Here is a 21,003-nt window from a genome sequence, read left to right on the forward strand (position 1 = left end):
ACTTTTGCATTACTTTTACCAAAACAACAGCAGCAGCAGAATGACATTCGGAACCATCCCGAAAAATTATTTCAACCGCCTTGAAGTCAGTGTAAACAGACAGACCCTTCCAGACTTTCCAGACCTACATAGGAACCCTGTAGACATGTAGACATGTACTGTAGACGTGTCCATACCTGCCAGTGAGCTGCAGGCCAGCCAGGAGGAGCTCACTTGGCCAGATGTTCAAACGGCACACTGACCTGCATGTGGAGGGGAGATGAGAGTGTTAGGAGACAAGGAGGGAAGGAGGCTACCTGGCTGGAGGAGACAGAGAGGGAAGAAGGACACTTCCCCATCCAAACACTGAGTGATACATGTGTGATCATCGGTTTGGTCTTTTATGCAGAAACTCCATCCACCATCAGTGGAGGACAGGGACGTGCAGAGACCTTTAGAGGGGCAGGTGCTCAATGTTAAAAAGGGGCACATGCAGACCTGCCAAACTTGCGAAATTATTTTTCAGTCCCACAATAGTATAAGACTTCGTTCACATGCTTTCACAGCACTTTCGTTAGTTTGAACACGGTCATTATCCCACCATATCATCATGTTATTCAACATATGAAGTGGCTATGAAGAAAACAATACAATCATATATTCTTGAGAAGAATTCCTTTAACCTCTTCTACTCCACCCCTCTGACTCCTTCTACCCTCTTTTTTGTGTGTGGGGGAGGGGGGGTGACTGTTGATCCATAAACATGACTTAATTTACAAAAAGATCAAGATAAAAATTGGCGGCGACCTCAAACTATCCAATCAGAGAAAAGTTGACATTTCCTGGGAAACGGAAGGTCAGATCGCGATGCCTATAAAGGACTATACTGTATGTACTGCGAGTTATGGTTGCGGAGATACGTCCGCCCTGCCTGCAGGACTACAGAAGAGAGAGAGAGAGGACAGTGGGGGGTTGGGGGTTTCAAGTCACTGACCAAATACTCTATTTCAGTGATTGCTGTCAGAATATAGAGCCATTTAACACTTATTTGAACACAAAGACATTGCTGAATGCAGCTTTAGAATTGATGATGATTGGACTATTTGCTCCTCCTTTTTTTCTCTCTTTTACAGGCTTGTTTGTCTCACAACTTGAAATGAACCAATTATTGAGTGAAGAAGACAAAAAAACTCAACTGCATTGAAATCACCCTAGCAACGTAATCTCAGTAAATCTGGACCTCAGTCTTTGTTGACCTACCTGTGATGCAGTGACACGTGATTGGTCGAGCCGTGTGGTGATGTCAGAGGAGGAGACGTTGGCGGGCGCTCCACGGTGCAGCCGCATGGCCACCTTTCTCTCTCGCTCGGCACGGGACGCCGCCTGGGGGGAGCGGTTACCTGCGCACACACACCCACGCACGCGCACACACACACACACACACACACACACACACACACACACACACACACACACACACACCATATGTAAGCCAAAACCCTGCTGAGGACGCGAATAATTATACTTTTCCTCGACTTCCAGTCAAGGATTATTGTTTGTGAATATTTCCAAACTGTCTCACATCAGATTGTGTCATAGCAACATTAGTCCACACTCCACAGCGCAAACAAAACGTAGTTTCACAATAACGGCAGTCAAATTGTTAGATGTTTTTTTTTGCCTACAACCCAGTTGCCAAAATAAAACGTTGGCATTTTACGTTTCTGCAAACCACGGATTATGTAGAATCAACGTAAATTTGAAACAAAACATCAGTTAATTTGTGAATGTCGTGCCTTTCCAATGTTACATTTTAAAACGTTATGCAAATAAAACAACTTTGGTTATGGTTAGGCAACTAAAACAACTTGGTTAAGGTTAGGCAATTAAAACAGCTTGGTTAAGGTTAGGCAACTAAAACAACTTGGTTAAGGTTTAGGCAACTAAAACAACTTGGTTAAGGTTAGGCAACTAAAACAACTTGCTTAAGGTTAGGCAACTAAAACAACTTGGTAAAGGTTAGGCAACTAAAACAACTTGGTAAAGGTTAGGGTTGTGGTTTGGGTTAGGCGAACTGTGGCCGGGGGTGGCGGAAGCCGTAAACATTTGCACTTGGACACCGCAGACCACAGTTCTCCGCTGTGATTTTATGGTAGAAATGTAGACTGGGAAACGCTGGGAATCAAACTGCCCTCCGCCACCGAACGCAAATATTTCCGAGGCGGAGGTTCCGTGTTGAGTCTGAGTTGTCATGAATGCGGTATAAGTGTTGATACACATACACGTGAAAGAAGAGGCCAAAAAACATCAAGGCCATCTAACAATCTTATAGCCGTTGTTTGATTTGATTTGATTAGAAGTTTTGGTCAAAAGAAAACATGAGGAGAGAACACGCCTCTCAGAGGACACGCCTCTCAGAGGACACGCCTCTCAGAAACAACATCAAGGATAAAACACAATCAAGTCAAATACTTGTTTCCATTGTGGTCCTTGGTCTCAGACAGACAAGTCAAATCAACAAAGAACATAAAGTTACAAAGCTACAAAATTAATGACAATACTAAAAACTGTAAGAATTTACAATTTACAATTGGTTATCGGCCAATATCGGCCGATAATATCGGCAAACCGATATATCGGTCGGCTCTAAAGCACACAAACTTTGCTATGCTGTCCCATTTTCTAGGACCCAGGATTTGACCTTTAACTGACTGCTAGTCCTCTTAATGAACATCTTCCAGTTAGCAGCTCCACCAAACCTACACCGTTTTGCACTGTGGACCAACGTTGCTATTGCAACATTTGATGTGAGCATGGACTGATATACCAGCACCAGCACCAGCACCAGCATCAAGGAGCAGGTTTAAAGAGCCTGCCGTCTTTCAGAGGTGGCCTTTGCTTCCACCCCTATGTTCCCACACTTCCTGTGTCTGACTATGTTCCCACACTTCCTGTGTGTCTGACTATGTTCCCACACTTCCTGTGTCTGACTATGTTCCCACACTTCCTGTGTGTCTGACTATGTTCCCACACTTCCTGTGTGTCTGACTATGTTCTGTAGAGATTTGTGATATTGGGGTTACTATAGTAGGCCCTTGGTACTGCTTTTATATGCTAACTCGTTAAACGCTTGTTATGGTCCAAAGTTTAGTTTAAATCAATGCGCCCTACACTTATTTGGTACATGAGAAGAAGAGATATAACCGGGCTTGTTTATCCTTTTGTTCCAATACAATTACTTATTTTATTCTGGTGTGCTATTCGTGCTATGTTTGCTTATAAAAATTGGGCTAAAAGTATAGCATTGGCTTTTATATAATAACCTTCGAATATCATGCTGTATTGGTTTATATCTGCTCCAAACACTGTGGCCTATTACTGTTCAGCTGGGGGAGATGTATTTCAAGTCAAAAAAATGGCATTAGAACTGCTTTGCTGCTCTGCTCTGCTCTGCTCTGCTCTGAGAACGGACAGTGGGTTCCCCTTCTTGCCAAGTGCGGGAAGAGGAAAGAGGTTACTTGAGGTCACTTTCGTTTTCAGCGTTAGTGGGTGCAAGAGATGCTGTAAGGATGAGATCATGGTTCTTGCCTGGGCGCTTTGCTAGGGTGCTTTTCATCTACTGTCCAACCTCTAGGTGTACAACCAGAGGAGGGGGGATGGTGAGATGGGGGGGCACCTATGCGGAGCGACCTAGCACACAATTTAAGAGTATATGCTTGCTTAGGTAATGTTTTTTGAGAAACTACACTGTTTGTTTAGCCTTTGTATTTCTTTGTTTACCCTTATCTTCTGTTGTTCAAAGTAGGTAGAGGAGGGGCGGATAAACAGAGCAGTCCACAAGGCCCTTATACGGGTCTACCGAACACCTGCCCACACTTTTTTAAAGAAAATGTATCGTTGCTTTGCGCTGTTTGTGAGAGAGTCCATTGTATTCCCCCGCTGCACGAAGAGTAATGATGCGACCTGTCAGATAACAGGGGGAGTGACGTGTGTCAATTAAGGTCAAGGCCATATTAGCTATGTACACCAAGGTCCCCGGAGAGATGGATGAACTTAAGAAACCTCAGAATAGGTGGAGTTATAAATCCCGGGCTGGCTATTGGATGAAACAAGTCACATTTCTCTGGGAGGGGGGCAATTAGTCATTATAACCAGAAAAACCCCTAACTAGCTTACTAGTAGGCAGAAAGCCAGAGCTGAACACCTGCTCCAGCCATCATCTGATCAAAATGAGCTCATGGGAAGCCGGCCTCATGTATGGGGAGGGTTTTAGCATATTGGGACGGGGTGAAGCCTGTATAAATATGGGAGAGCCACACAGAGAGACAATTCATCATTCTTGATCACTTTTTGGAACACTCCTTGGGAAGACTGCTTCAGAGCTTTTTCATATTTTAGGACTTCTTGTCTTGAACGAAAAACTTTGTTTTATATCTTGTAAAACTTTTATTTTTTGATTTTGAAATAAATATTTTTTTAAACCTATTTTCACTCCTTTTTCCTGCCGGTACCATTTTGAGGTTCTCCTCGCTTCAAGAGCAGTGAGTATTTCCACCAGAGGCACCTTTTAGCCTTGGGTATAATACCTGGCCCAATAAGGGCCGCGGGCACACGCTAAGCGTGACCCCCTCCCTTGAGTGTGTTGAATGTAATGAGGGTGACTAGTCGCAGTGGAAAAATGGACGTAGCATTTTTCCGCCCGGTTTAAGGTAGAACATCTCTCTAAGGCGTGTGATTGCTTTTGTAACAATTGTGCTTAAGCAGGAGAGAGTGCCCTGGATAGCTGGGACCGGTTGGTGACAGACTTTTTAAGTCTGACACGGCTGGAAGTGGTTATCGTAGCCGGGGTTTGTGTTTGAGTTTTAATCCTGACAAAACAGAGCTCTGGTCTAAATACTGGTGATTGCTAATCGAAGAATATTTGTTGTGTGAATCAGCGGGTATAAAAAGAAGAGTGATTAACCCCTACTATCTGTGAATGATAAATTTATCGATAGAAAGATTAACTATATACTCTGAACTCCGGAGCTTCCATAGGCTAGTAAAAGTGGAAAACCACGTCTGACCGATTCGAGCTAGATTAGAGAAGCCGGAGTCTAAATATAAAGGGTTATAAGGTCAGGACCTGGAGGGACGTAATATATGGTGGCTTGTAGGGAACTCTCGTATACCGGATGAGGGTTTTTCTCCTCAGGCATCAAAAGTGTGTGAGGAGATAATATTTTGGTATCGCTCAGGCTATATTATTACGTTAATATAGTTTGGATATTTTAAAATATTCCATAAGCGACCTGAAAGGTCAGCTCTAGGGGTTTTTCCGCTACAGTTCCCACACTTCCTGTGTCTGACTATGTTCCCACACTTCCTGTGTGTCTGACTATTTTCCCACACTTCCTGTGTCTGACTATGTTCCCACGCTTCCTGTGTGTCTGACTATGTTCCCACACTTCCTGTGTGTCTGATTATGTTCCCACACTTCCTGTGTCTGACTATGTTCCCACACTTCCTGTGTCTGACTATGTTCCCACACTTCCTGTGTGTCTGACTATGTTTCCACACTTCCTGTGTGTCTGACTATGTTCCCACACTTCTGTGTGTCTGACTATGTTCCCACACTTCCTGTGTGTCTGACTATGTTTCCACACTTCCTGTGTGTCTGACTATGTTCCCACACTTCCTGTGTGTCTGACTATGTTCCCACACTTCCTGTCTGTCTGACTATGTTCCCACACTTCCTGTGTGTCTGACTATGTTCCCACACTTCCTGTGTCTGACTATGTTCCCACACTTCCTGTGTCTGACTATGTTCCCACACTTCCTGTGTGTCTGACTATGTTCCCACACTTCCTGTGTCTGACTATGTTCCCATGCTTCCTGTGTGTCTGACTATGTTTCCATACTTCCTGTGTGTCTGACTATGTTCCCACACTTCCTGTCTGTCTGACTATGTTTCCATACTTCCTGTCTGTCTGACTATGTTTCCATACTTCCTGTCTGTCTGACTATGTTTCCATACTTCCTGTCTGTCTGACTATGTTTCCATACTTCCTGTCTGTCTGACTATGTTCCCACGCTTCCTGTGTGTCTGACTGTTTCCACGCTTCCTGTGTGTCTGACTATGTTCCCACACTTCCTGTGTGTCTGACTGTTTCCACGCTTCCTGTGTGTCTGACTATGTTCCCACACTTCCTGTGTGTCTGACTATGTTCCCACACTTCCTGTGTGTCTGACTATGTTTCCACACTTCCTGTGTGTCTGACTGTTTCCACGCTTCCTGTGTGTCTGACTATGTTCCCACACTTCCTGTGTGTCTGACTGGACTGACCTGACGGCTGGACACCGCGGGAGGACGCGTTGGCGGCAGCTTGGTCCGGTCCGTTCCTGACCCTGTTGGCGGGGTTCGGCACGGGAGGCATCGCCCGGCCTCCGCCTCCTCTCTGGCCTCCTCCTGCTCGCTCCTCCCCCTCTTTCCCCTCCCGTCTCTCTCTTTCTCCATCCTCTGCTGTCCTGCTGGCTCCCTGAAACACAGAGGGAGGGTCAAGATGTAAGTGTCCACCCACTTTCTCTAGATACAGGCAGATTATCTCCAGTCACAAAGGTGTTTGGAGGCTCTCCTTTTTCTACAATTTTCTCCCCAATTCTACTTGGCCAATTCTCCCTGCTGTGCTGTCCCGCTCGTTTCTAAGCTAGAAAGCATCAGGAATCTCATCACAAATGGTTTGTTTTCTTTGCTCTGATCCAAAATGGAAAATCAGGCTGAACGAGGGCTTCAAAAGGAAAGTCATATAGTAGCTTTGTTTATTAGAAAACAAATCTGATGAATGAATGAATGAATTAATTTATTTATTCGACAAATTAAACAAATACAATACACCAACAGACATACAGTATCAAATAACTCATCAAGGATATCACAATAAAGTCCTTACACTTTATCTTGACCATTGTGGTCCTGATTTACATGATGTGAATGAACGCATGTGAACGTACCCTTACATGATGTGAACGCACCCTTACATGATGTGAACGCACCCTTACATGATGTGAACGCATGTGAACTTTTTGAAAAAGTATTACTCTCATGGTGTCATGCTGGTTAACTATCACTGTTCACATTGTGCAGGACAGTTTGAGTGTGACAGGAGTGAATTCTAGACAAGCCACTCACAAACTTGAGCATGTTCCAGTCAAACACATAGTCGTAGGAGAAGCCTTGTCGGTGGAACAGGTTCCTGAACAGCTGCCTCAGGTACGAGTAGTCTGGCTTGTCGTCGAACCGCAGCGAGCGACAGAAGTTCAGGTAGGTGGAGAACTCAGCTGGGAGGTGAACACAGACAGGTAAGTTCAGGTAGGTGGAAAACTCAGCTGGGAGGTGAACACAGACAGGTAAGTTGCAGTGTCAAGCCGTATGGGAAGAAAAAACGTATGATACTATATATCATATGATACAATACAATACATAGATACTGTATATCATATATGATACAATACAATGATACTATATCATATATGATACAATACAATACATAGATACTATATATCATATCATATGATACAATACATGATACTATATCATATCATATGATACAATACAATACATAGATACTATATATCATATCATATGATACAATACATATGATACTATTTATCATATCATATGATACAATACAATACTGTAGAAGCCCACAAATTCAAAGCTAAGTTACATGAAAGCAATGAACTGGTCCATAGAGCAGCGGCACCGATGTTACTGTCCACGAGGAAACCAAATCTTCCATCTACTCATCTCATCATCTACTCTCACTTTAATTCATCTACTCTCATTAGTTATTAAGTAGTGGTGGTAGCAGTAGTAGTAGTAGTAGTAATAGTAGTAGTAGTAGTAGTGGTAATACATTGGGCCACATAGGGCCAAAACGTAAAATGGGCTGTTATAGTGCCAAAATCTGGTAGATTGGTGTATTTTCTGAGTAGTTTTTTTGACGGCTGAAATTATAATTATTTTATTATAGCCTAGTTAATTATCAATAGCCTACATATACATATGTAGTCTAATTATTATTGTGTGCATCGTTGTAGGATGCATATTTGGCATTCATAAGCGATTGTGTGTGTGTGTGTGTGTGTGTGTGTGTGTGTGTGTGTGTGTGATGGGGGGTGTAAACCTGAATGTAGGCTATCTGAACAGAGCTCTTTCACACACACCCACTGTCTATCTCTCTGTCCCTCTATCTCTCCGTGCATAATTATGAACAGCTGCAGCGCACGGGTCAAGTCAAGTTTATTTGTGGTCTATTTATTATATGGTCATGAATAGTAAAAGGGACAGTAAAAACAGGGAACAGGGGAATGTGTGTGTGTGTGGGGGGGGGGGGGCAGGGAAAGGAAGAAGGTGGGGAGGGAGCAGGGAAAGAGAGGGCTGGAATGTGGGGGAGGAGAGAGCAGGGAAAGGGAGGAGGTGGGGGGGAGCAGGGGAAGCCGGGAAGAGGAGAGCAGAACAGATAGAATATACAGCAGCTACTCAATCCACCCGGCCATCTCGCTGCAGCGGCACACTGGATCCAGCAGCAGAGCGGCCAGGCCAAATGAGAAGCAGCTCAGACAATCTGACTACTCTAACCATGAACCTGAACTAACTAGCACACAAGGAGTCTAGCTAATCTACAGCCTAGTCTGCCCTGTCTTACTCTACTGTCGTTCACAGCAACCCTTACGGACTGCACCAAAGAGGAAGGTTCAGATAAACCGGACTAAACAAGGCTGGTGTGAACACGACCTTAGCCTGGGGCTAAGAGAGCTGTTAGCCCAGGGCTAAGAAACCCTGGCCCACTCCAAAGTGAGCTAACGCCGACTTCAGCCCCGGCTAGCTGGCCCTGCTCTGGAGCAGGCTTAACCCCGACTTGACTTGAGACTTGTGCCTCAAGACTTGAGACTGACTTGGGACAGCGAAGTTGACTTGGTCACACCTCTGGTTGTGATGGGTTGTGATGGTGTTTAGCAGCTCCCCTTTTGCTCTATTCTTATTCATGTTCTTTTTTGTCTTTATTGCATCTTGCTACTATCTGCTGCAGCAGCCATCAGACTCCCATCACTACAGTCTGATGTGTTCCGGTCTGCTTACTCACATGGGTATCCCTTACACAGCACCTCGATGGGCGTAGACATCTTCTTCTCGCTGATGCGTTCGTACTTCTGTCTCTTGGTGGCGGCCTTCAGGCCCTGCCAGGGCAGAGAGCCCAGGTTGAAGTACATGAGGACGTAACCCAGAGACTCCAGGTCATCCCGCCTGGACTGTTCTGTAGAGAGAGAGGGGGGGGGGGGGAGGGAGAGAGAGGGGGGGGGGATGGAGGGAGAGAGAGGGGGAGGGAGAGAGAGAGTGAGAGGGGGAGGGAGGGAGAGAGAGGGGGAGGGAGAGAGAGAGTGAGAGGGGGAAGGGAGAGAGAGGGGGGAGGGGGGGAGAGAGAGGGGGCAGGGAGAGAGAGTGAGAGGGGGGAGAGAGTGAGAGCGAGGGAGAGAGAGAGTGAGGGGGGGAGGGAGAGAGAGAGGGGGGGAGAGAGAGAGTGAGAGGGGGAGGGAGAGAGAGAGAGGGGGAGGGAGAGAGAGAGTGAGAGGGAGAGAGAGAGAGAGAGAGAGAGAGGGGGGAGGGAGAGAGAGAGAGAGAGAGGGGGAGGGAGAGAGAGAGAGAGGGGGGGAGGGAGAGAGAGAGAGGGGGGAGGGACAGAGGGAAAGGAAAGGAAAATGAAGGCTGCAGCAGTTCTCCAGTCTTGATCAATATATGCAAAAAAGTCAAGTGTATTGACTTTGGAAGACACACACAAGCCAAAATCGGGTTAGAAGAACACACACACACACACACACACACACACACACACACACACACACACACACACACACACACACACACACACACACACACACACACACACACACACACACACACACACACACACACACACACACACACACAACCTCCATGCCAAATTTCAGCCTTCTGCCATCTGTACTGTCTTAGTGAGGACCAGGGTAGGAAATTAACTTCTCTTTTCTTTTCTTTTTTAACAATATTTGGAAATCTTGTGAAATATGTTTCGTGGCATTTTTTGGGATAATTTCCAAGGCAGTTATTTATCAAACTAGCAGAATACCCGTGCAGTGTATACTACTGTATATATATAGTGTAAATGTTGCATTCTCTGCACACCCAACCCGTATGGACTGTGCTGGCAGGCTGGCCAGGCAGTGGGACAGACATTTCCGCATTCCCAAGGCCCATAAATGTCATAGAAATAGTCAAAATTAGCCCACCAACAGATACACAAACATGTTTCATGTTTAAGGTAGGCAACATACAAAGAACTGCAACGATTCGATTCTCTCCCTGGAGCTCGGTCAGCTCTGAGTCCTCAACTATCTCAATGGCTCTGGTCTGGAGCCTGACTGGCTCCACTCCGCCCGGCTAATTCATGCCATTGTGCAGCAAGGCCAAGTTCGCTCATTAATCTGCGCATTCGGCAATTAATCTGCCCTAATGACCTCATTCAAAAATCCCGCTCCGTTAGGTCAGGTGACCCGCAGGAGTGCGCTTTACACTTCAGCACGATCGCAAGTAAAATGGCATAGCTGTGGCCGAACACAATTCTGCTCACTCATTCACTCATAGACACAGACAGATACACAGACAGGCAGACAGACACACACAGACAGACAGACAGACAGACAGACAGACAGACAGACAGACAGACACACACACACACACACACACACACACACACACACACACACACACACACACACACACACACAGACAGACACAGACAGACAGACAGACAGACAGACAGACAGACACACACAGACAGACAGACAGACAGACAGACAGACAGACAGACAGACAGACACCAACAGACAGGACAGACAGACAGACAGACAGACAGACAGACAGACACACACACACACACACACACACACACACACACACACACACACACACAGACAGACAGACAGACAGACACAGACAGACAGACAGACAGACAGACAGGCAGATAGACAGACAGACAGACACACACACACACACACACACACACACACACACACACACGCCTCACCGATGCCCAGGTGTGTGTTGATGGAGGCGTAGCGGGCGGTGCCGGTCAGGTTCTTGTTCTCGCGGTAGGGGATGTGCTGGTGCGTGCGCGCGTCCCGGTACTTCTTGGCCAGGCCAAAGTCAATGATGTAGACCAGGTTGCCCTTCTTGCCCAGCCCCATGAGGAAGTTGTCGGGCTTCACATCTCTGTGGATGAAGTTCTTGGAGTGGATGTACTCGATCCTGCTGATCTGCATCGGACAGACGGTGAGTCGCTTTTAAAGGAGCATTGCGTAATCTAACACAGTGCTCCCCAACTCTTTTCGTCTTATGTAGCCCTTGAGCTGTTTTGCCATGCCAATAGTATCACTCACTTAGAATGATTCTCCTACATTTGTTCTATTAAACTAATATTAATCTTTTATCTGCAGACATACAAGTAAATCCATACAAAACATATTTTTCACTGAACTGCCATGGCCTCTCTTTTCTTTTTGCCACCGAGCTCCCCTAAAGCTGAATCTGAAGTGACAGCATCTGGATGTTTTTGAGCCATCCATCCATCTTTGCTAATGCTAGCTAGCTGGTTTGCGTGCAGTTTTGTAGTGTCATAGTTGACACCTGCGGCGCACATGTACCATTTTAGCAATGGACTTATGAAATGACTTCCATGTACCCCCCTGCATGCTGCTCCAGTACCCACGAGCAGTACGCGTAGTCACGTACCCCTGGCTGGCAATCACTGATCTAATACACCTTTCAGGTGTGTTAAGTAAAGGTAAGATAAGTCATCAGTCATTTTACTTTTACTTACATACGCTTTACTGAAGTATTTACTTTTCTACATTTTACACTCATTTAGAAGTGCACTCAGAGAGTGCAAACCTCCGCCAATACCAACAGTTCTGTCTGCGATATGCAAATTTTGCGAAAATGTAATGGGTTCTTCCTTGGCCCATGCTGCACCCTCCCACCAAGTTTCATGAAAATCGGCCCAGTAGTTTTTCCATAATCCTGCTAATAAACAGACAAACAAACAGACGGCACTGAAAACATAGCCTCCTTGGCGGAGGAGTGAAATAATAGTTATATATAGCAATTTTGTAGAATGAATCATAGATGTTTGTGTGTTTAGAACACACATGGGCAAAATGCGGCCCCAGGGCCGGACCTCGACCTGGCCCCTAGACCATCTCAATCCAGCCCCCAAGGTCCTAAAAGAAAAGCAAAACGACCCCCAAAAACTCAATAAAAGGCAGAATTATGTTCCAAAATCTCATCTGCTACAGCCATTGGATTTGTATCACTATTATATCAGGAGATTAATAAGAAATTACCAATCACAATGGGAGAGAGAGTTAAAAATAGGGAGACTCCAGTGTTGGCAGGTATAGGGCCCTATTCTCCCACAGGCCTTCGGGAAGATATCAACATGGCTTTAGGCCCCCAAATGCGCTTTACGCGAAATAGGCGTGGCACAGTCCCAGAATGGGCGAGAATGGGCGTTTCGGCCTTAAATACCGGCCTAATGATATCTTCCCACCTGCCGTTAATTTAGCGCTTTGCGCTTTTGAAAACCAGGCCTATTCAGTGCGCCGATTGCGCGGAGCGCTCCTCTGCCTCTCCTCTGTCGCCCTTCTCTGTGTCACTCCCTCTCTCTCTTGCTCATCAGTCTGACAGGCACAATACTTGAAAAAAAGTTTGCCGGTTCTCTCTCTCTCTGACTCCCTCGCTCAGACAGACACAACACAAGTCCGATAGAAAGAAGAAGTTGTTATACCGTACATAGTGTAACAACATGACCGTTTTTTCTAACATGACAGTTTTGAGCCCGTGACATTCAGAGGGTGTTGCATCATCCTACCTGTGCAGTGAAGGCGAGAGAAAACGAGATCATTCTGGCCAAACATTCACTGCCTGGCGTCCCTGCAACAGTCACACGTGAAATCTCCCAGCATGCATTGGGCTAATCCATTTCGCTAATAAATAGCAACCAAATGAGCCGAAATAGATATAAAGGTAGATCTAAATAATGTGTAATGTGAACACAACCTGCAATTGTAGAACATTTCAATATTGGAGCAAATAAAACATCGAAATGAAAACACCACCCTATGTGAAACATATATGTCATTTTGGGGCTATATATATCCCTTGTAGATTTAACGTGATTTAGATGAGTGACAGTGTAACGCGGTTCTACTGGCATGTCCTACTGTGATGTCCGCTCCAATAAATTGGCTCTACTTCACATTTTAGTTTTACAATAAAAACACATTTATGCAATGACTTTACATAATGTAGGCTATATTTATGTGCATCATCCTACCTGTGCAGCAGAGGAGAAGAAAAGGTAGCAAAACTATATCTTTCTGGACAAACTTTCACCAATCTAATCATCATAGGGATAGGCTATATTTTTCTAGCTGATGTGTTTAGGACATTCTTTTCACTTTGATCTTGCTATAGTGTAGTGTATTTACATGCTTGCAGTATTTAAACTGCTGTTAGATTGGTTTGAGAATAATATGGAATAATAGCCTATATATGGAGACAGACAGAGGGGATAAAAGGGAGGGGGGGAGATCAGAGCCCTCGGCTTTTCTGAAGCCGGACTGGATCGCTCCGTGGAATTGGAGCTGAAAAGTGAAGCATGTGATTCGTTTACTGCAGTTCCCCAATGAGCAGATAGTGCATAATTTTACGCTTAAAAGGCGTGGTTATAATGATTAAGGCCACCTGTTGCGCCGACACCAAGATATCAAGTGCACTGGTCCACACCTACTAATCTGGGCTGTGCCTGGCTGGCACTAAACGCAGTTTATAGGCCGATGCAATAGAGCCCATAATCTCCAATGTGTGGCCCTTCGCTTACTTGATGTAAGTCAGTGAGACTGCGTTTGGGGATTCTCCTGGTGAAATCTCTTGTAATGTGTGATCCCCTGTCTCAGCTCAGTCATATCACAACTACCCAAAGACTCCTGATTACAAAACAGTAAGTTGTGTAGTGTGAAAAGAACAGAGACTGACGACTGGTAGTGTGTACGAGCCATTAGAGTGAATTGTGACCTCACGCACTCAAGGCTGGATCCATAGGATCCCATTCAGGCCCATAGCCAGGGTTTGAGAAATACCGAGATCATTTTAGCGTGACGTGTGGGGCCCAGGGGGGGCTGTGCCCCCCTGGATAAAAAATGTTGTCCATTTTAAAGTAAAATGCTTCAATCTGGTGCACTTTGAGAGCAAAATTAAGAGGCTAGATATATAAAGAACTACAGACATCATGTTAGATTAATATCCTCTTTACTGTGCTGTTGCTTTAAAATGATACAAAAAATAAATGTCTCCCAATATAATATAATTTATATTCTGCATACAGGTCACATGGCAGAATACTGCTCAATTAAATACAATGGGCCATCTACACAAACATCACTTACAGGGGAGTTACTTACCCATTCACTTCAATAGAACTGTCCCCAAAGTCTAGCCTCAATCTAGCCTCAACGCAAAATCTGAATGTTGTGGTGAGTTATCTCTCTTCCTTCTATAGCACACACAGAGGAAGCAAATTGTTGCATTTCTGATCAACTGTCACATTAGAACATCAATGACAGATGAATAGATCTGGGGGCCGGGGCTATTTAAAAAAAAAAAAAAAAACAACAAAAAAGTAGTCCTCAATGGTAGCTACGTGCCTGATCCCATTGTAAGGTTTGAGAAAAGTATAACTTAAACTGCAATTTCTCCAAAAGTGCAAAATGTATCAAAAAGCTCAATAAGAGTAAATAAAAAAAAAAATTAAATAAAAAGTGTCAAAGAGCAGTTAAAATTCAAAGAGGGCATGTTTTGAACAGTCCTCCCAACGGTACTCAAAAGTTGTGTGCAGCATTCGGTCCTCAAGATGGACCACAACAAAAACGTTGAAAACGTTGAAACCCATGAATAGAGGAACCCTTGTTTCTTTTTCCATAAAGTGTTATTGGCTCTGACAGGATCTCAGAGGAATCTTTGAGGAAGCTTTGGGTTTTTAGGGTGTGATTGATCTGTCTCACCATCTGGTCTGCGAGCAGCAGGACAGTTTTCAGGCTGAACTTGCGGGAGCAGAAGTTGAACAGGTCCTCCAGACTGGGCCCCAGCAGCTCCATCACCATCACGTTGTAGTCGCCCTCCGCTCCGCACCACTTGATGGACGGGATTCCCACTGGAGAGAGAGAGGAGGGGGCGGGAGGGGGGAGGAGGGGCGGGAGGGGGGAGGGTTAGAGGAAACTTGTTTGCCTATTGCTTAATTATGTAGAAAAACAATACATCACCCGTTTTCATTGATGTGCTGTGTTTTCACTGCAATATATAACTGTGTTTGTTTGCTGTCAAATCAAATTAGTTTCATTTTTAACAACCAACATCTCAAAGTAAAACTGCTGCCAAATGGTTTGTTACACAGAACCATCTGCGTCTTTGTCTTTGGAAACAGTTTGGAAAAGCGCAGGCATTTTCAAAAAATACCTGACAGGTGATTGGATGAGCCACCTGTCTATTACCGTCTGTCACGGGCTCGCTTCTCGCAGGCGGCACACCTAAATCCCACCCAGAGCTGCCTCTGGACACTGATTGGTCCGGCCCACTGCTGGGACGGAGTTAAACCAATAGCTTGGAGTGAGACAAGATGGATTTCATGCAGTTGTGACTTTGCGAATCCAGCTGCCTCGCAAGGTTACTCAACGTACCCCACTACCACTAAACGCACCTCAATGCGCCGTCCATACCCTTAAATGTCCCTCAACACCCTTCAACTACGCTCAATGTTCCAGAATGCCACTTAATGCCCCCAAACTAACTAACTTCAAGGTGCATAATAGTCCCTCAACACCCCTCAGTTAACCCCTCTCACCTCCACCCTGCATCATTTTACCCCTCAACACTGCTCAGTTACCCCCTCTCACCTCCACCCTGCGTCATTTTACCCCTCAACACTGCTCAGTTAACCCCTCTCACCTCCACCCTGCGTCATTTTACCCCTCAACACGGCTCAGTTAACCCCTCTCACCTCCACCCTGTATCATTTTACCCCTCAACACCCCTCAGTTAACCCCTCTCACCTCCACCCTGTATCATTTTACCCCTCAACACCCCTCAGTTAACCCCTCTCACCTCCACCCTGTATCATTTTACCCCTCAACACCCCTCAGGTAACCCCTCTCACCTCCACCCTGCATCATTTTACCCCTCAACACCCCTCAGTTAACCCCTCTCACCTCCACCCTGCATCATTTTACCCCTCAACACCCCTCAGTTAACCCCTCTCACCTCCACCCTGCATCATTTTACCCCTCAACACTGCTCAGTTAACCCCTCTCACCTCCACCCTGCATCATTTTACCCCTCAACACCCCTCAGTTAACCCCTCTCACCTCCACCCTGCATCATTTTACCCCTCAACACCCCTCAGTTAACCCCTCTCACCTCCACCCTGCATCATTTTACCCCTCAACACTGCTCAGTTAACCCCTCTCACCTCCATCTCCATCATTTTACCCCTCAACATGGCTCAGTTAACCCCTCTCACCTCCACCCTGCATCATCTTGTAGAACTTGCTCTCGATGTGGAGCTGTGGGTGTTTGGTCTTCACACATTCCAGCTTGATGGCCACTTCCTCTCCTGTAGCGATGTTAGCACCTGAAGACAGCAATACCACACAGCTACAGTGCACCAATCTCTTCAACACAACAGGGATCTCTTTAAGCTTGCAAATGTAAGAGATAAGAGATCTAGGGCCCTTTCGTCGTACGGTGCTATCGTTTGCGCTGCGTTTGCGCGCCTCTTATTGCTATCTTCCCAGCGTCTTAAGCTATCGTCTGCCTCCACCGTCCAGTTTTGCGCTGGGATGACGCAGGTGTAGGCGTGGGCCGTGGGCCTCTAGCCTATCACCTGTCTCGCGCAAGTGTCATTTAGCGCTCTGGCAAGATACCGTCGGTATGTTCTGAGCGCAAAGAGAGGTCTGGGCGTTGCCCGTTCCAAAATAGGCGTTCCAGCGCAATTTGTTAGAAGTAATCGCCTTGGGTGCTCTCAATTTTAACGCCAGGAAATAGCTGGTCTTAGCGCAAACGCAGACGTACGCCTGAGCGCAGACAGTCTCCACATCATCGTGCAGTGCAGGAAATCCTTGCTTGGATCCATTTACGCACAGCATGGATGTCACTCTCCACTCGCGCTTGCACACACTCTTCTCTCCTCGGAATGCCACGTTGATTTTCAACTATAGCCTACATTGCAGAAAAAACACACCTTGATTTAAAAATGAGAATTCGTTTGTCATGGTTTTATTAGGTTACATAATTCCCAACCATACACGTCTGTGGTGTGAGGTAACAATAGATTGCTTTTGAGAAAGTTGTGACGGTGTTGTGCCAAGCTGCCAGGGCAAAACACCCAGGGCACCGACCCACACCCACCCCACCACCAAGCCTGCATACCCGTCCAGCTCCCACCTTCTCGGGGGAGACCCCCCTCCAGCACCCGCCGCACACAGACTCCCGACCCGCCCAAGACCCTTGCAGGGCCGCTGGAAGTCATTTTAAGCAGGGGGTGCTGGGAGGAAGGGACTCTCGGTGGGGCCCGCAAGGGCCCCGCCGAAAAAAATGTGGGCGTTTTTTTTTTACATTTTTTTGCCATATTTAGAGGAATATCTCATTTTAAATCAACATTAGGATACTGTTGTGATGTAATTATTCAGTATTTTCTCCTTTTCTCACTCATTCAGAGCAAAGAGGGAGATATATAGCATGATGATAATGCTCTATATCTCCCTATTTGCTCTGAATACACCAGTTAACATGACACAGACTTAACATGATAGAAATATTATCAGCAAACTTAATGACTAGACTAATTATTCTGATCTGAATGGCATATATCAAGAAACATTGACTCCTCTCTTTGCTGTATAGTGGGAGGTGCATTTTTCAGTAGGCTATTAAAATAGCATGTCAAGTTCACATTTCTTTATTGCCAGATTAAACAATTCGTATTGGTTGTTGGTTGGTTCAACACAACATGTGCGTGCATGCGCGCTTCTTCTTCTTCTCTAGCCTACAAGCATGTAACTTCCTTGATTGTTATTGTTGATAATTCTATTTAAATAGGCTACATTTTCATTTCCCGAAACATTCTTAAACAAGAAAGGAACATAGTGCACTGCAAAATATTTTTAATTACATTTGTAAAAAAAAAAAAATTTTTTTTTTTTTTTTTTGGAAAAAATCTAGGGGGTGCTGCAGCACCTGCAGCACCCCTACTTCCCGCGGGCCTGGACCCTTGTTCCCCTAATCCAATTCAAAACGCATCATTTTTTCGCACAACACCTGTGTCTGGCCAGTACAGTAACCTCTTTCCCTGCAATTGCACGCATGTAAGACCAGCTTCTCCACAGCGCGGATGGCAGCTGAAGTCCCTCTCGCCATCAAGCAGACAGTGACGGAAGCATGTGTCTTTATGTGCGCCAAGGGGACAATGATGGGATTCGATGTATATATATTAATAGAAACTAATAGAAAATAGCTGATTAATAAAATGTGTGCTGATGGAACGAAATTCAACTTCTTCAAAAAGAACAGCATCACTCATCCCGGCTCTCAGTATGCTGCGTAATTACGCATGCAGTATATTACCGCAGCGGAGATAGAAGAGAGATAGAAAGGGATAAGCATACAGACGTTTGGGTAGCAGCCCTTTTACAGCATGTGAAATGGCAATAATACACAGGTGATTCACAGGTGGGCATGAGCACGTTATTTGATTTCTATGCATGACAGCCTCACATCTCTCTCTCCCTCTCTCTCCCTCAGTCCCTCCCTCTCCCCATCTAGGCTATCTTTTCTCTCTCATTCTTTCTCTCTCTCTCACTCTAGTCCCTCTCAGTGAAGGAGGAAGCTGCTGACATGACGCTGTGGTTTCATGGGCATGACCACACCTCCACAATGCTTTTGGGCATAAACACGCCTATACGGAGATGTGCGCCGAGATGACGTGAAGCGCAGCGGGCCGACACACCCACAATTAGGGCTTTGCGCAGCGCTATTCCAGCGCAAAACGGGCGCTAACGCAAAAGTACCGCCGTTGGGAAGATAGAGCCCCTAGTGTTCACAATGTATGGATGCATTTCACAACACAAACCCAAAATAGCCCAAAAAATCTCACCGAGGTAAATGTCTCCAAAGGATCCACTCCCTATCTTCCTCCCGAGGCGGTACTTGTTCCCCACCCTCAACTCCATGACTGCTGGGCTTTTCAACTCACTGACGGGGCAAACAAACACAAGCTGTCATCATCACTGTACTGATCCATGGAGGAGCTGTGGTGCAAAGCTGTCCAGGTCCAACTCAGCTCCGGGCCCTTGGTGCTGCTGTATGGTGGGGAAAAAGAAACTGGAAGCTCAGAGGAAGAAAAGAAAATTGATGAAGTGTTTTCTGACGTGGGTAAGTGTATAGGGGAACAGGTGAGGGCAGAGTATAACAGCATGTGTATGAAGTGTAGGGGAGCAGGTGAGGGCAGAGTATAACAGCGTGTGTATGAAGTGTAGGGGAGCAGGTGAGGGCAGAGTATAACAGCATGTGTATGAAGTGTAGGGGAGCAGGTGAGGGCAGAGTATAACAACGTTAGCCTGGGTAAACCCAGCCCCCACGTGACCTGCTCTCAGACCTGTTCTCAGTCACTACCTTGTGACTAGTGAGCAGGGTCTGTCTGAGAGCAGGTCACTGGGGGCTGGGTTTACCCAGGCTATAACAACGTGTGTATGAAGTGTAGGGGAGCAGGTGAGGGCAGACCAAATAACTGTGTCTATAACTGTGTCACATGATTTATTCAGGGCTGTGAGGGGGTCAGATCAGCCCCTCACATGCTTTTTCAACACACCTGTGTGCAGAGGATTTGCGCAAACTCACAATTTCTCACCGAGTCCCCTGGTTAAAATTAGAATGAGTCACACTTTCCTCCTGCTTCCTCGCTGAGGTTCTATCTGTCCAAGGCATAATGAGTAATAGGTGTTTCATATTAAACATAGAAAAAGCATAATTCAGTCACTTGAGTTTTTTTCTGAATTAACAAGATAATTATCTCAGAATTCTGAGAGGTTTTAATTAAAAAACAAACACTTCTGCTCTGTTTTTCTGAGATAATTAAATTTTTAATTTGGGAAAAACAGGTCAGTCCCCCCCAAGTGAATGCATTACACGTTTGACATTGAATGCAAGTTTGACATGAGTGAAATCATGTTGTCTTCACTGTAGGCAAGACATAATACAGTGTAGGCCTAAATACACACCAGCAATAACACACATACACATACACACCAATAACACACACACACACACACACACACACACACACACACACACACACACACACACACACACACACACACACACACACACACACACACACACACACACACACCAATAACACACATACACACATACACACCAATAACACACATATACACATATACCAGGGTGGGAATTACATGGAGGCCATGGCCTGCGTTGCCCCTCCCTCTGGCCGTGATGCCCTGAGATCCCTACGGCCACCTTGGCAGTGCACTGCTACCAGCCTGCTACTGTCAGCTGCTTTAAAAGCATCAGTGGTCTCAGTTTCTCTATGCAAAGGATGTGTAATTAGCTCATTTTAACACACATTTCAGAAAAATCACTCTTCATGATGTCAATATAGAGCAATGGCCTTTGTGCCTTGAAAAAATCGCGATGCCGAAGGCCACATGGCCTTGCCCCTAAAATGACAAAATTCTCACCCTGATACATACACACCAAAAACACACACACACACACACACACACACACACACACACACACACACACACACACACACACACACACACACACACACACACACACACATACACACCAATAACACACATATACACACACCAATA

The 21,003-nt window shown here is 45.6% G+C and overlaps 1 protein-coding gene across 1 annotated transcript; it reads right to left on the reverse strand.

The window, feature by feature from the left end:
* Positions 1-209: 209 nt before the first annotated feature.
* On the reverse strand, positions 210-19,332 carry csnk1e (casein kinase 1, epsilon; the record flags this gene model as incomplete). Its single annotated transcript, XM_083634738.1, has 9 exons — positions 210-242; positions 1,240-1,379; positions 6,305-6,497; positions 7,148-7,296; positions 9,105-9,275; positions 11,082-11,310; positions 15,115-15,263; positions 16,626-16,736; positions 19,257-19,332. The coding sequence occupies 9 exons, from the start codon at positions 19,330-19,332 to the stop codon at positions 210-212; spliced, it is 1,251 nt and encodes a 416-aa protein (XP_083490864.1).
* Positions 19,333-21,003: the final 1,671 nt, after the last annotated feature.

The sequence above is a fragment of the Poromitra crassiceps genome, assembly GCF_964638095.1.
Source record: "Poromitra crassiceps genome assembly, chromosome: 4".
Taxonomy (NCBI): Eukaryota; Metazoa; Chordata; class Actinopteri; order Beryciformes; family Melamphaidae; genus Poromitra; species Poromitra crassiceps.